General features: G+C 42.8%; 1 protein-coding gene across 1 annotated transcript in view; it reads right to left on the reverse strand.

Annotated features, from left to right (window-relative positions):
* FBN2 (fibrillin 2) overlaps nt 1-14821 on the reverse strand; it is a 262921-nt gene that overhangs the window by 110297 nt on the left and 137803 nt on the right. The window contains exon 20 of the mRNA XM_084832107.1: nt 5754-5873. Within this exon, the coding sequence (XP_084688233.1) occupies nt 5754-5873 (120 nt within the window). The remainder of the gene's footprint in view (nt 1-5753; nt 5874-14821) is intronic.

Raw genomic sequence — 14821 nt, forward strand, 5'->3', positions numbered from 1 at the left:
TCTTCTAGTGGTCATCTGTGCATTCACACATATGGGGGCTCTGCACCTGCGCGGAGCCTCATTTGGGAAACTTCTATAGCTGAGGAAAACATTTTTGGTGGGAACGTTCCCCCACCATCCACTGTGCAAGCCTTAGTGGGCTCCCACCCGTTTCCTCAGTTCCTTGAGATTGGCTAGTTGACCTCTTTACCGAGGAGAATTACTCACTCCGGTATCGACACAATAGTGACATTGACACCGAAGCAGGGATGGTAGGTGAGTTGTGTGAATGCACAGATGACCACTCGAAGCACTACAGTTACAGGTTAGCAACTTGCATTTCTTCATCGTAGTCTCTGTGCATCACACATATGTGCAGATAACAAGCTGACTTATCAGAGGTGGGTAGGTGAATCCTGATGTCCTGTTGCAGGACAGAAGACAGGACTGCCCAACTGAAGCTGCAATCCTGTCTTCCTTGAATATCGAGCCTGTAGTGAGATGAAGGTGGAAAGCTTCGACCATGTTACAGCTCTGCAGAGGTGACACACCCCTCCCAAAAGCAGTCAATGTGGACACACTTCTAGTTGAATGAGCTCTGACGGGACCATCCAGATGCAGTCCTGCAAACTCGTAGACCAGCTTGATGGTGTGAACAATCCGAGCAACCAGGTATTGTGATGAGAACTGCAAACCCTTCTTAGGTCCCTCGTAACAAACAAAAAGTCTTCATGACTTTCTGAATGACTCAGTTCTTGCTTTATAGAACATGACACACAACAAAAGTATGAACCAGAGTCTCCAACTGGGGCGAAGGGAAAAAGGTGGGCAGGATTATGTCTTGATTTAGGTGAAAGTCCGACACCACTTCCAGTTAAAACGCTGGATCTGGGAGGAGAACTGCCTTATCCTTATGGAAAATAAGGCATGGAGAATCTATTCTCAATGCACAAAGTTCACTAGATATCCGTGCTGTGATAATGGCAAGTAAAAATGCCACCTTCCAAGAAAGCAGTCTCAAATCCACTTTGGCTAAAGGTTAGAACAGTTTTGAAGTTAACACCTTTAACACAACTGACAAGCTCCACTCTGGAACAAAACTCCTAGTAGAAGGTGATAAATTCTTAAGACCTCTCAGAAACTGATGAACAACAGGATGAGTAAACATGGAAAAATCCTCAATAGGAGGATGAAAGGCTGTAATAGTGGCTAAGTATACGCTAATTGAAGCGAGTTTAAGTCCCTTATCAAAGAATGTATGGAGGAAGGTAAGTATGGACTGTAAAGGAGCAGAGTATGGATTGATGCCCCTTGATGTTATAAAAGCAGAGGAAGCTTTCCATTTGTTATTATAGGAGAGTCTTGTATTTGGCTTACAAGCCACATGTAATACATCCTGGACTTCCTTTGAAAAAGAAGTTACTGTGGACGAAGTCTCCAGGCTGTAAGTTTGAGCATGTTTAGATCTGGATGATGAATGTGGCCGTTGTCCATTGTCAATAAGGATGGTATTGACGGCATTCTCAAATATTCCCCTTTCTCTCGTTTGATCAGCAGAGCGAGCAACGGTTGCCTGAGTCACCATGGTGCTATCAGAATGCAGACTGTTTGTTCCTTCTGAATCTTTTGCAAGCCTCTTGCTATTAGTGGAAATGGTGGGAACAGGTAATAAAGGCTTCCTGACCAATGCAGTTAAAACACATCCCCTAGTGACCTCTTGCCCAATCCTCCTCTGGAACAGTAGTTGTGACAAGTTGCATTCTGAGCTGTCATGAATAGATCGATTGTCGGTGTGTCCCATCTCTGAAATATGAGATTGAGTGAACACTTTCCCAGCTACCACTTGTGAGAAACTTGGGAGGTCTGACTCAAAGAGCCTGCCAAACTATTGTCCCTTACGCTTACAGCCCTGGGATGTAAAGGGCTGTAAGCGTAATGTTCCTTGTAAGTGCCCAGTCTAGTAAGTCGGCCATCATTTCCACAAGTGTGTGGGAATGGGTGCCCCTTGCTTGTTCAGGTACCATAGCACCATTGTGTTGTCCGTGAGCACCTGAACTTGCTGGTGCATGAGGTGAGTCTTGAAAGACTGAAGGGCCTTCTTCACAGCCAACAATTCCAAGGCACTGATGTGTAGAGATTCTTTGCTGCTCTGCCATATGCCCCGAGTCTGTAGGGAATCACAATGCACCCCCCACCTGATACGGGAAGCACTGGTCACCAAACTGCATGAAGGTATTGGAGGTGAGAAAGGCATATCCTGGGCAAGATTGTGGGGTTTCATCCACAACACCAAACTGTCTGCAACTATTCCTGGAATAGTTAGTTGCACATGACGAGCACTGGCGGATGCATTGAACAACTTTCGAAACCAACTTTGGAGACACCTCATTCAGAGTCTTGCCTAAACGACCACACATACCATCGATGCCATCAAGCCAAGGAGCCACTGAATGTTGAATGCCAATGTTGTGCGATCTTGAAAAAGTTTTGTGGCTATGTTGATCAAGGTACTCAATCTGTCTGAAGAAAGCAAAGCCCTCACTGTTGTACAGTCCATGATTGCACCTATAAACGGTATTCTTTGAGTGGGTTCTAGCCAAGATTTTTCCTCATTGGCTATTAGACCCAAGGAGTTCAAGCGATATCTGATCAACGCTACAGCCTGAAGATGCTAGGATGATGCCACAATTAGCCAATCATCTAGGTATGGATACACTTTGATCCTTCGAGTATGCAGGTGTGCACAGACCACAACAACACATTTCGTAAAAACTCTTGGAGCCATGGCCAAACTGAAAGGGAGCACCATGAACTGGAACATCTCCATGCCAATAATGAAACGCAGGTACTTCTGGCAGTTGTCCCTGATGGCAATGTGGAAGTAAGCGTCTTTGAGATCCACTGCTGTGAACCAGACACCTTGACTGACGAGAGGCATAATTGTGGCCAACAGAGTAATCTGAAACTTCTTTGTACATATGAACTCATTGAGATTTCAGAGATCCAAGATGGGTCAAAGTCCCCCATCCCTCTTCGGTACTGTGAAGTACTGGGAACCCTCCCACCCTGTCTATTGTCCTGTATGGAAAGACTCTTTAAATGGTACCTTTTCCAAGAAGTGTAGCTGTCTCTTCTTGCAGAACTTTCGATGGCGCTGTCACTTTCATGGTATGAGGGGAGGGAGGACTTCAAATTCTATCCTGTAACCAAATTGGATGATGTCGAGGACCCACGCATCTGAAGTTATAGCCATCCAAGTGGGTAGATATCAAGAGAGGAGAGAACCAAACATTTGAAGAACAAAATTGAGATGGGGCTGATTTGGATCGAGTCAAAGTCTCCATAGGGAAGAGTTGCCCCCTTTAGGGCAAGATTGGCAAAAGCAATTCGGCTATTGCTGTTTCCTTTGTGACTGTTGGTGAAATCTGGGCAATCAATCCTGATATTGTCAGTGCTGACAAAAATAGCTCTGTAAACTGGGATCTATGGGCGATTCACAGCGCCTTTGCATATATGTAAGTCTATGTGCCCACATAGACTTTACGCAAAAAGTGCAGTGAATCACCCATAGACCCTAGTTTACAGAGCTATTTTGCATATAACTCAATGGGCAAGTGCTGCCGATCACCAATTAAAAAAACAACAACATGGCGATCGGCACAGAGATGAACAGGCCCGGGTAAGTTGCAGGCTGCTCATCGAGCATGGAGGGGGCACTCGACTGCAGCCCGGGGGGCCAGCGAGCAGGAGGAAAGCACGGGGGCACCTGGAGAACCTGAACTGGGATGTTTTCTCACATCCCTAGTTGGCAAAAATGAAACAGAGACTATTGTTGATGCTTCAGTGTATACAACATCGAAGACCTGTTCTTGTAATTTTTCTGCAGGTTGTTGGGTTTCTATTCCCAAAGACTGGGCCATCCTCAAAATTTGGTCAGCAAAATGAAAAAGATCTTCCAAAGGTGAAGCTCCTTCCTGCATACCCACTGTTTCATCCAGTGATGAGATGGAAGGCAGAACAGAAGAGAGCGAAGAAGAATAGTCCTCTACTGACTGTGGAGAAGTCACTTCTCCATGAGTTGTCATCCCACTGTTCTCCTTTGACAGGGACCTTGGAGAGGTTGCAGGAGGATGGCATAAACCAGTTGAAGGTACAGTCTCAGTAGCAACTGGTGGCAATCCACTCCCTGAGGATGGTCTACATCTTAACATAGCGGGCAGAGGAGGGACTGGAGGAGAAGACAAAAACAGATCCTCTCCTGGCGGCTTTGAAACTGTTGCCTCTGGTACCCAACAATACCATGGAGAAGTGGCCCCAAGATATCGGGTACACTCAGGAAAAGATTCTGTAGCACCTTGCACATCCTCATATGGAAAGTGCATCTGCAAAGGAGGAGGCCAGTCATAAAATCTATTCCAATCCTGAACAGGGGATCATGATCTGTAATACCTGTCCTTATAATAATGATGGTAATCGTGGTATGGCACTCCAGACCTCTCAGAGTGAATAGAGTCTGGTGAAATATTATGAAGAAAGCATTCTCTCAGTACTTACAATGAAGGGATCTGTGGTCGCTGCCGAGAATTACAAATTATTGTTGGGGGCAACAGGTCTATTATTTCACCCTCTGATGTCGATGCTGTATGCATCTGCTCCTGCAATGACATCAGTGGAGCTCTCGGAACCAACACTGATACCAATGGAGCTCTTAGTATAGATGAGTCCAATAGCAGTGGAGGCGGCGGAATCTGAATCGGCTGAACTGTAATAGACTCAGACACCTGCTTTTCATGTGATTTGATCTTTTTCTTTTTCTTGACTGAGGCCAAAGTCTTAGGTGCCCTAGCCTTCTTTGAAAGTTTCTTCGCAGTGGAGACTGTGAGAGAACAGCTAGGAGTTGGCAGGTCTGTCCAGCTCATGGTTAGAGCCAGGGACTTAGAGTATGGAGGTGACAATGTTTGCAATTTGTCCGCCATCTCTCTAGGCTATGGTTTGGCAATCTTAGAAGAAGTGGAATCCACAGCTTCTAATGCCTGTTTCCATAATAGAGCTTTTAAGCAGTCTGATAATGATTCTTAGTCAGCTTCGTGAAGTTCATACAGTGGTGGCAGGTCTCCACAACATGAGCTTCCCGCAGGCAAAGCAAACAAAGGGAATGTCTATCAGTGGGGGGTAGCTTGCTGCTGCACTGAACACATGTACGGAAAGGAGCCTTAATGGCCATACGCACCCCCTGCTGATCCAAGTTTGCAAAGAAAAAACAGGAAAGATCAACAAGCTAACTAACTAACTATTCTAATTTAATCTTTTTAAAAAAATAGAAAGAAGAAAAAATGACTTAACTACTTCAGCTAAATATAAAATCTCTAAATTGCCGACATTCCCAACAAGGCGTCCTCTCAGAAAGGCAGTTGAAAGAGAACTGAGGAGATGGGCGGGAACCCACTGGGGCATGTGCAGTGGATGGCGGGGGAGGGCTCCCACCAATTTTTTTTTCCTCAGCTTTAGAATTTTCCCAGACGAGACTCCACAGAAGTGCAGAGCCCCCACATGTATGATGCATAGAGACCACGATGAAGAAATATGAAATCTGATCTTGGAGTAAAAGGCGAAGTGATCGACGTTGCCAGGCCAGAAATTCCTTGTAGGGAGTAATACCTAGTTATGTTACTAGTTGGATATTACCATGCACCATTCTTCTTTGTTTAACTAAGCACTGCAGTCAACTGAATTCATGGTGTTTTTAAAAATTTAAAACCAGCCAACAGACTCACCAATACAGATGAAGCCCGTAGAATCTAGTTTGCTGCCAGATGAACATTCGCAGATGAAAGAACCAAGATTGTTCCTGCAGGCACCATTGACACAAGGGCTGCTTTCACATTCATTTATATCTATAATCCAGAAGGAAAAGACACTGTTAGACTCGCCATGTGTTTCTGGAAAATATTATGATGTATAAACTCTGCCATGGACCATTATGCCAGAATGTCTGGGAAATGTGTTCACTTTTTTTTAAGAGTTAAACTAAATACCTATAATGGAGAGAATGTAGGGCAGGCAGTTTGTATGATCACAAAAGGGTTTGCATAGTTTTGGAAGTGCTAATAAATTGGCTGCTTCACATAAGCTAGAAACGTCCAAGAACTTAGACTGAAAAGGTTTTCCAGAATCAACTATAATTTCTTGTGAGAAATCAGAATCCATTTTAATGGAAAGCAATACATTCCCCCTGCAACAACATACTGTGTCCAAACAAAGGACTTATTGTTTTTGTCATTTATGACTCCAAAGGGCTTCAGGGAAATTAAGAAAACACTGTCATAAATTAAACATTACAATGCTGTCTGTGATTCCACAGACCTGGAAACTGCTCAGAAATATTGTAACTATAATATGGTAAATATCTCCCTATAGCCCATACTCTGCTTTACTTTATTTCACCTGCACATTTATGCCTCTTCCTTTGATTATCCAGGTGTTTTTAAGCAGGTCCACCTCAAGATGTCCACCTGACAATATCAGTCTTTTTGAAAAGTAAAATTAGTTTAGATGTGTGTGTGTTTTAAAATAGCAAATTCTTTTTCAGAAAGATAATACTCTAAGGGGTAGTTTTGTATATGCAACCATGCCTTTGCAGTTCATCCATACACTTCTGATATGAGCCTTAAATCAAATCAGACATATTAATCCAAATAGAGTTCATGTTGTGTCTCAAAAATGGAATAAATTTTAGTACTTAATTATGTTCTCAAGGAGGGACTAAGGCCAAACCCATAAGCCTAATTTTCTTCTTCTTAAGGTGACATCTCCTATCAGAGGTTAGCTATCATTACAGCTATTTTTGTTTTTGATGCCGCTGCTCTGAATAGCTGTATAGAAGTACAGCTGAACCATTCCCTCAGATCCTTTAACCATGATGATCGTCTTCTTCCTATTGATCTTTTTCCTTCCATTTTCTCTTGTATAATGAGTTGGAGTATGGCATATTTTTCGCCTCGGATAATATGACCAAAGTATTGTAACTTCCTTCTTTTGATGGTCTTTACCAATTCTGTTTGTTTGTTTACTGTGAATAGTACGTTCTAAAGCCTAACATTAAAAAAATTGAAAAACTAAACAAAACAGCTAGTTAAATACTGGATAATTACATGCTAGCATGTAATAATAAATCCACAGATTAGATAAAAAATAAATTGCCCACTTATTCAGAACAACTTGTTGTGCTTCCCTGGAATCTATTATATCATTCTATCTTTCCATTCCCATTCCAAATCTTTATCTCTCAAATATTGCCCCTTTTTATGGCTTCTGAGGTCATATGAAGAATGACATGGAACCATTCTTTGCATTCTATTTTTACATAAATGATGGAAAATACCTATATAGTACCACAATCCTATATCACATACTGAAGCATCAAATAAGTGAGATGGATGGGGCTGAGATGACTGAAACGCATTGTGCTGGCACTTCCAGGATATTGAAATAGTATATGTATACACACACACACACACACACACACATATACAGACATAATCTTATTAAACTAAGTTTAATGTGATAATTACATATAACCTTTGTTTAATCAAAATATGTAAATAGACAGACTCAAAAAACACACACACACACACACATATATATATATATATATATATATATATATATATATATATAAAAGAAAAAGGAGGAGGGGAAAGAATACAAAAAGAAAAAGGGAGAAAAAAAGGGAAAGAAACAATGGAATGCAATACAATTAGATCTGGCATGTCGCCCAGACTTGTTATCAGTGGACACCCATGTGAAACCAAAATAAAACATGAAGATCCTGATAAGCAGCTAAAGAAAAAAAGAAGATGGCTGAATTCCAAATTCAAGGCGCAGAAGAAGGCAAATCCATAGTTTTAATTTTAATGCCAGTGAAAAATGATTCTGCAGAATCAGACCTTAAAAACTTCTTCATCTGGCCTTCAAAAAAAATGCAAAATGTGGCAGAATATTTCATGTGGTATTGCAAGTTAATTTGCTTTGCTAGATTTCTCGCCTTGGTAAATTGTCTTCTATCAGCTTTAGTATAATCAGGAAAGAGCATAATCTTGTCATTGGCTGGCCCCCACCGGAGTTCTCCTCTCTCAATGTATGCAACAAATATTCTTTAGTGGAGGCCTGTAGAACCTGAACAATAACTGGTCCCGCTCTAGAACCTCGTGTAGAACCAGGAACACAATAAGCATGCTCAATATCAATTGGAAAATCAGAAGGCGAGGCCAATAACCCACACAGAATTTATCCATAAACTCAGCAAGACAGAGATCTGTAGCCAATTCTCCAAGGCAAAGAATATGCAGATTAGCTCTCCGAGTAAGGGCTTCTAATTGAGAAATTCGAGCAGATAAAACACTATGAGAGGCATCTATTCCAGTTTTGTGAGCAGTAACCTGGTCTTCAAGTGCATTAACTTTTGACTCCATCTTTTGAACACAAACATTCATCGAATCTACAGACCCTTGAAGAGTAGTGATGGAATCCTGAATCAATCTGTTTTGACTGAAAAGCTGTTTGACCTGCTTTGATGGAAAGGAAACTGCGAAGACATATTTTTTAGTAAAACCAGCAGCTCCTCTCCCTCAGCTGCATTTTTAGAAACTTTTGCCAGGGGGCCTATGGGGGGAGTAGGCAGCATTCCCAAGCTTTTCTTTCCTTTCAATGTTGACATCTCCCTCTCACTTCAAAAGCACAACAAGCAAATATAAATGTGGAGAACAAAAAATAAAAGCTTAAGCAAAGTTAATAGCAAATACCCAGATAATGCGACAGTCTCAGAGCGGTATTTTTATAGCTGAAATTCGGGAGGGATGCAGCAAAGAGCCGATCACGACGCCATCTCCAACCGGAACTGTGTGTATGTGTGTGTATGCATTTGTATGTATATATCTGTGTATATGTCTCCAGATAAAGTATTACTTAAAATACCCGTTTGCTTGTTTTTTACTCTTTTTATTGTTATTATTTGTTGCCGGTTAAATCTGCTTGTTTGTAATATTGCTCTGTCTATGTATTCAATATGTGGGAAGGGCCTAGCTGAATACTATGGTTGCACATTAGTCCAAATGGAAGGGAAAGTTTTTATTTTTTGTTTTTGTTAAGTTTGTTTTGTTTTTAGGGGGTGTTTGGCACTTTTATGGGGTATCAGATAAAAGATGGGGACACAAATTAGATCATTTGATTTTTAATTTTTAAAATTTTTCAATTATTGTTGATATTTTTGAATAATTTTCAATTCTTTCTCAGTTTCTATGCAATAAGAAATATTCTAATGATGTCTGAAATGGTTAGTCCTAAATGTAAACTAAGGATGTATTTGTTATACCACTTACGTTATATAAATTTAGTTTGGGAAGATGTATTTGGGCAGAGGGGCAAACAATTTGTTTTTGCTTCTTCAATGCTTAATGTGATTTCATGGAATGTCAAGGGGCTGCGAAATGTAAACAAACAGAAAAGTGTTCTTACTAAGTTAAAAGAGCTTAATGTTGACATGGCTTTTTTATAAGAAACTCATTTGATGGCTGCAGATCGAAAGATGTTGCAAAAAGACAGGGTTGGTGAGGCTTATGTTACAGACACTTCAAAACAGTGTGAAGGGGTTGTGATTTTAATACATAAGCGATCTTCAACAGGCAATTCTTGATATCAAGGGGCATTTTTTGATTCTGGTAGGGAAGTATATGGGTAAATTAATTGCTATAATCAATGTATATGGGCAAAATATTGATTCACCATTCATGTTTCATGATTGTTTTGCTAAACTGATTGATATCGCATATGATTATTTGATTGTGGGTGGGGACTTTAACAAGGTCTTAGATCCTTTGTTAGATAGGAGTACACCTTCTCCTAAGACCCAATCTGCTGTGAGATTGGTACTCCAGTCTTATATGATGGAATATGGTTTAATTGATGCTTGGAGAATGTTACATCCTGCTGACAGATAATGTCAGGTCTCCCTTTTGTCCCTTGTTGTTCAGCCGTTAAGTCGTTTCCGACTCTTCATGACCCCATGGACCATCGCACGCCAGGCCTTCCTGTCCTCCGCTCTCTCCTGGAATGTGCTCAAGTTCTGATTGATTGCATCGGTGATGCTATCTAGCCATCTCATCCTCTGCCGTCCCCTTCTCCTTTTGCCTTCTATCTTTCCCAGCATCAGGGTCTTTTCCAGGGAGTTTTCTCTTCGCATTAGGAGGCCAAAATATTTGAGCTTCAGCTTCAGTATCTGTCCTTCCACTGAGCAGGCAGGGTTGATGTCAGGGTGGACACTGAGCCCATAGAATCCCAGATTAGTTCTGATTCTGAGGAAGAGCAGTCGCTTCTGGGAGAGGAGCGTGCTCCTCTTTCCCAGGGCCCACAGCTGACGGAGATTCCTCCCACCAGCATTCCTAGATTAGATAGCAGTCCAGGGAGTGACCGAGCGCAGGAAGTAGACTTGGTGGACGCGCGATGCCAACGCAGAGAGCGGCGCCAAATGGAGGGCGCAGAAAGGAGGCGTAATGCCTGGTTGGCGCGCAAACAACGGCTGCGCCCAGAGGATCCAAGGGAAAAGGGGAGGGACTCTCCCTAGTCCTTAAGTTCAGGGGTCTGCCAGTAATTCCCTTTCAAACGAGGACCAACTTAGGGCATAGGTCCTCTGCTGCTCAGATCTAGTTGCTACCTGTAGAGTTGTTAAGTTGTAAAAGAATAAAGCTTTAAAAGGAATCCCTTTGTCTGTGTCTGGACTTGGCTACTGGATTAGACTGAGAGAGGCCTCCAAGGAGCCCTTGACAGTTGATTTCCTTTAGGATGGACTGATTTGACCTCCTTGCAGTCCAGGGGACTTGTAAGAGTCTTCTCCAGCACCACAGTTCGAAAGCATCAATTCTTCAGCGCTCAGCCTTCCTTATAGTCCAGCTCTCACAGCCATACATTGCTACTGGGAAAACCATAGCTTTGATTATACGGACCTTTGTCGGAAAGGTGATGTCTCTGCTTCTTACTATGCTGTCTAGATTTGCCATAGCTTTCCACCCAAGGAGCAAGTGTCTTTTAATTTCATGGCTACAGTCACCGTCTGCAGTGATCTTGGAGCCCAAGAAAATAAAATCTGTCACTGCTTCCGTTTCTTCCCCTTCTAGATGCCAGGAAGTGATGGGGCCAGATGCCATGATCTGAGTTTTTTTAATGTTGAGTTTCAAACCAGCTTTTGCACTCTCCACATTCACCCTCAACAAGAGGCTCTTTAGATCCTCTTCGCTTTCTGCCATTAGGGTGGTATCGTCTGCGTATCTGAGGATAATTCTCCTGGCAATCTTAATTCCGACCTGTGATTCATCCAACCCGGCGTTTCTCATGATGAACTCTGCATATAAGTTAAATAAGCAGGGCAATAATATACAGCCTTGTCGTACTCCTTTCCCAATTTTGAACCAATCGGTTGTTCCATGTCCGGTTCTTACTGTTGCTTCTTGACCCTCGTACAGGTTTCTCAGGAGACAGGTAAGGTGGTGGTCTGGAACTCCCATCTCTTTAAGAATTTGCCACAGTTTGTTGTGATCCACACAATCAAAGGCTTTAGTGTAGTCAATGAAGCAGAAATAGATGTTTTTTCTGGAATTCTCTTACTTTATCCATGATCCAGCAAATGTTGGCGATTTGATCTCTAGTTCCTCTGCCTCTTCGAAACCCAGCTTGTACTTCCGGTAGTTCTCGGTTCACATACTGCTGAAGCCTAGCTTGTAGGATTTGGAGCATCACCTTGCTGGCATGTGAAATGAGCGCAATTGTGCGGTAGTTTGAACACTCTTTGGCGTTGCCCTTCTTTGGAATTGGAATGTAAACTGACGTTTTCCAGTCTTGTGGCCACTGTTGAGTGTTCCAAATTTGTTGGCATATTGAATGCAGCACTTTAACAGCATCATCTTTTAGGATTTTAAATAGCTCAGCTGGAATACTGTCATCTCCGCTAGCTTTGTTGTTAATAATGCTTCCTAAGGCCCACTTGACTTCACTCTCGAGGATGTCCGGCTCAAGTTCAGTGAGTGCACTATCATGGCTATCAGGGACATTCAGATCTTTCCTGTATAGTTCTTCTGTGTATTCTTGCCACCTCTTCTTAATCTCATCTGCTTCTGTTAGGTCCCTGCCTTCTTTGTCCTTATCATGCCTGTCTTTGCACAAAATGTTCCCTTGAAATCCCCAATTTTCTTGAAGAGATCTCTAGTCTTTCCCATTCTATTGTTTTCCTCGATTTCTTTGCATTGTTCATTTAAGAAGGCCGTCTTGTCTCTCCTTGCTATTCTCTGGAAATCTGCATTCAGTTGGATATATCTTCCCCTTTCTCCCTGGCTTTTCGCTTCCCTTCTTTCCTCAGTTACTTGTAAAGCCTCCTCAGACAGCCACTTTGCTTTCTTGCATTTCTTTTTCTTGGGGATGGATTGAGTTTTTGCCTCCTGAACAATGTTACGGACCTCCGTCCATAGTTCCTCAGGCACTCTGTCTATCAGGTCTAATCCCTGAAATCTATTCCTCACCTCCACTGTATATTCATCAGGGATATGATTGAGGTCATACCTGAATGGTTTAATGGTTTTCCCTACGTTCTTCAATTTAATCCAAAATTTTGCAAGAAGAAGCTCATGATCTGAGCCACAGTCAGCTCCAGGTCTTGTTATTACTGACTGTATAGAACTTCTCCATCTTTGGCTGCAAAGGACATAATCAATCTGATTTTGATATTGACCATCTGGTGATGTCCATGTGTAGAGTCGCCTCTTGTGCTGTTGGAAAAGAGTGTTTGCTATGAGCAGCGTGTTCTCTTGGCAAAACTCTATTAGCTTTTGTCCTGCTTCAGTTTGTACACCAAGGCCATGCTTGCCTGTTATTCCGGTGATTTCTTGACTTCCTACTTTAGCATTCCAATCCCCTATGATGAAGAGGACATCTTTTTTTGGTGTTAGTTCTAGAAGGTGTTGTAGGTCTTCACAGAACCGATCAACCTCAGCTTCTTTGGCCTCAGTGGTTGGGGCATAGACTTGAATTACTGTGATGTTGCCTTGGATTCATACTGAGATCATTCTATCGTTTTTGAGATTGTACCCCAGTACTGCTTTTCCCACCCTTTTGTTGACTATGAGTGCTACTCCATTTCTTCTAAGGGATTCTTGCCACAGTAGTAGATATGATGGTCACCTGAATTAAATTCTCCCATGCCTGTCCATTTTAGTTCACTGATTCCCAAGATGCCGATGTTCAATCTTGCCATCTCATGTTTGACCACCTCCAGCTTACCTTGATTCATTGATCTGACATTCCAGGTTCCTAAACAATATTGTCCTTTCCAGCATCGGACTTCCTTTTCACAACCAGACACATCCACAGCTGAGTGTCCTTTCAGCTTTGGCCCAGCCGCTTCACTCTTTCTGGCGCTACTTGGAAATGCCCTCTGCTCTTCCCCAGTAGTATATTGGACACCTTCCGACCTGAGGAGCTCATCTTCCGGCGTCATCTCTTTTAGCCTTGTGATACGTTCCATGGGGTTTTCTTGGCAAGAATACTGGAGTGGGTTGCCATTTCCTTCTCCAGTGGACACATTTTGTCAGAACTCTCCACCAGGACTTGTCCGTCTTGGGTGGCCCTACACGGCATAGCTTATGGCTTCACTGAGTTACACAAGCCCCTTCGCCACAACAAGGCAGTGATCCATGAAGGGGCTTTTGTCCCTGCTGAACTTCAAAAGCCAAATCAAAACATAGACAAGAGGCTTCTATCCACGACTCTTTAATCCTTTTACTTCAATGGGTCATACAGATGCTAATTGTCAGTAACTCACAGTCTACAAAGGAAAAGCCTTCAGGGAGTTCAAAGGGAAACCAGGAAGGTTGAAAGTTACCTACCATTTGAGAAAAGGCGGTCATGCTTTCCTAACATAAGGGGTGGGGTGGGGATCTCCCTCTGTCTTGTGAGGTATCTATGCATAGCTGTTCCCGTCAGGCCAATCGGGCAGATCGCCTAAGCCCCGCCCCTGCCATCTCTCTCTTGGCCCTGCGTCTGTGCTTGGCGTCTAAGAATTCAGGCTGTCCAAGCCCCACCTCTCCCTGTTCACTATCTCTCTTGGGGGGGGGGTGAAGAGAGGCTCTCTCCGTCCAGCTGGACTATTGAAACCTGAGGAGTTTGTCTCTCCCTGTCTGGAAGAGACTGGGAAATTTCCTCCCCCACGTTTTGCGGTTCCTCTTCAGAATCTGAGCTACTCTGCCACTGCCTATGCTTAGAGGCACCCCTGACAGATAATCTACTTTTATATCACCAGTTCACCATAACTGCTTTAGATTAGACTATTTTTTATTTCTGCATCTTTAGTATGTCACATTAAAGATTGCAAGATTGACACACTGGTTCGAAAGCAAGAAATTGCAAGTAGATAAATAGGTACCGCTTCGGCGGGAAAGGTAACAGCGTTCCGTGCACCTTGGTGTTCAGTCATGCCAGCCACATGACCACGGGAGCGTCTTTGGACAGCGCTGGCTCTTCGGCTTAGAAACGGGGATGAGCATCGCACCCTAGAGTCGGACACGACTGGTTGGGGACACCTTTACCTTTTAGTGTCAGATCATGTCCCACAGTATGTTTGGAACTGCAATTTTCTGACACTCCTAGGGCCCCTGGTCTTTGGCGTTTTAATGTTTCTCTTCTCAGTGATGAGTTTAAAACTCAGATGTTAGCTGAACTAACAGTCTTTTAATACTAATGAGGGTACAGCAGCTTTGTGTGCCACTGAGTGGAAAGCCAGTAAAGCTTTTATAAGGGGCCGAAT

The sequence above is a fragment of the Heloderma suspectum genome, chromosome 2 (assembly GCF_057233095.1).
Source record: "Heloderma suspectum isolate Gila_16-S chromosome 2, 16-S_ref, whole genome shotgun sequence".
Taxonomy (NCBI): Eukaryota; Metazoa; Chordata; class Lepidosauria; order Squamata; family Helodermatidae; genus Heloderma; species Heloderma suspectum.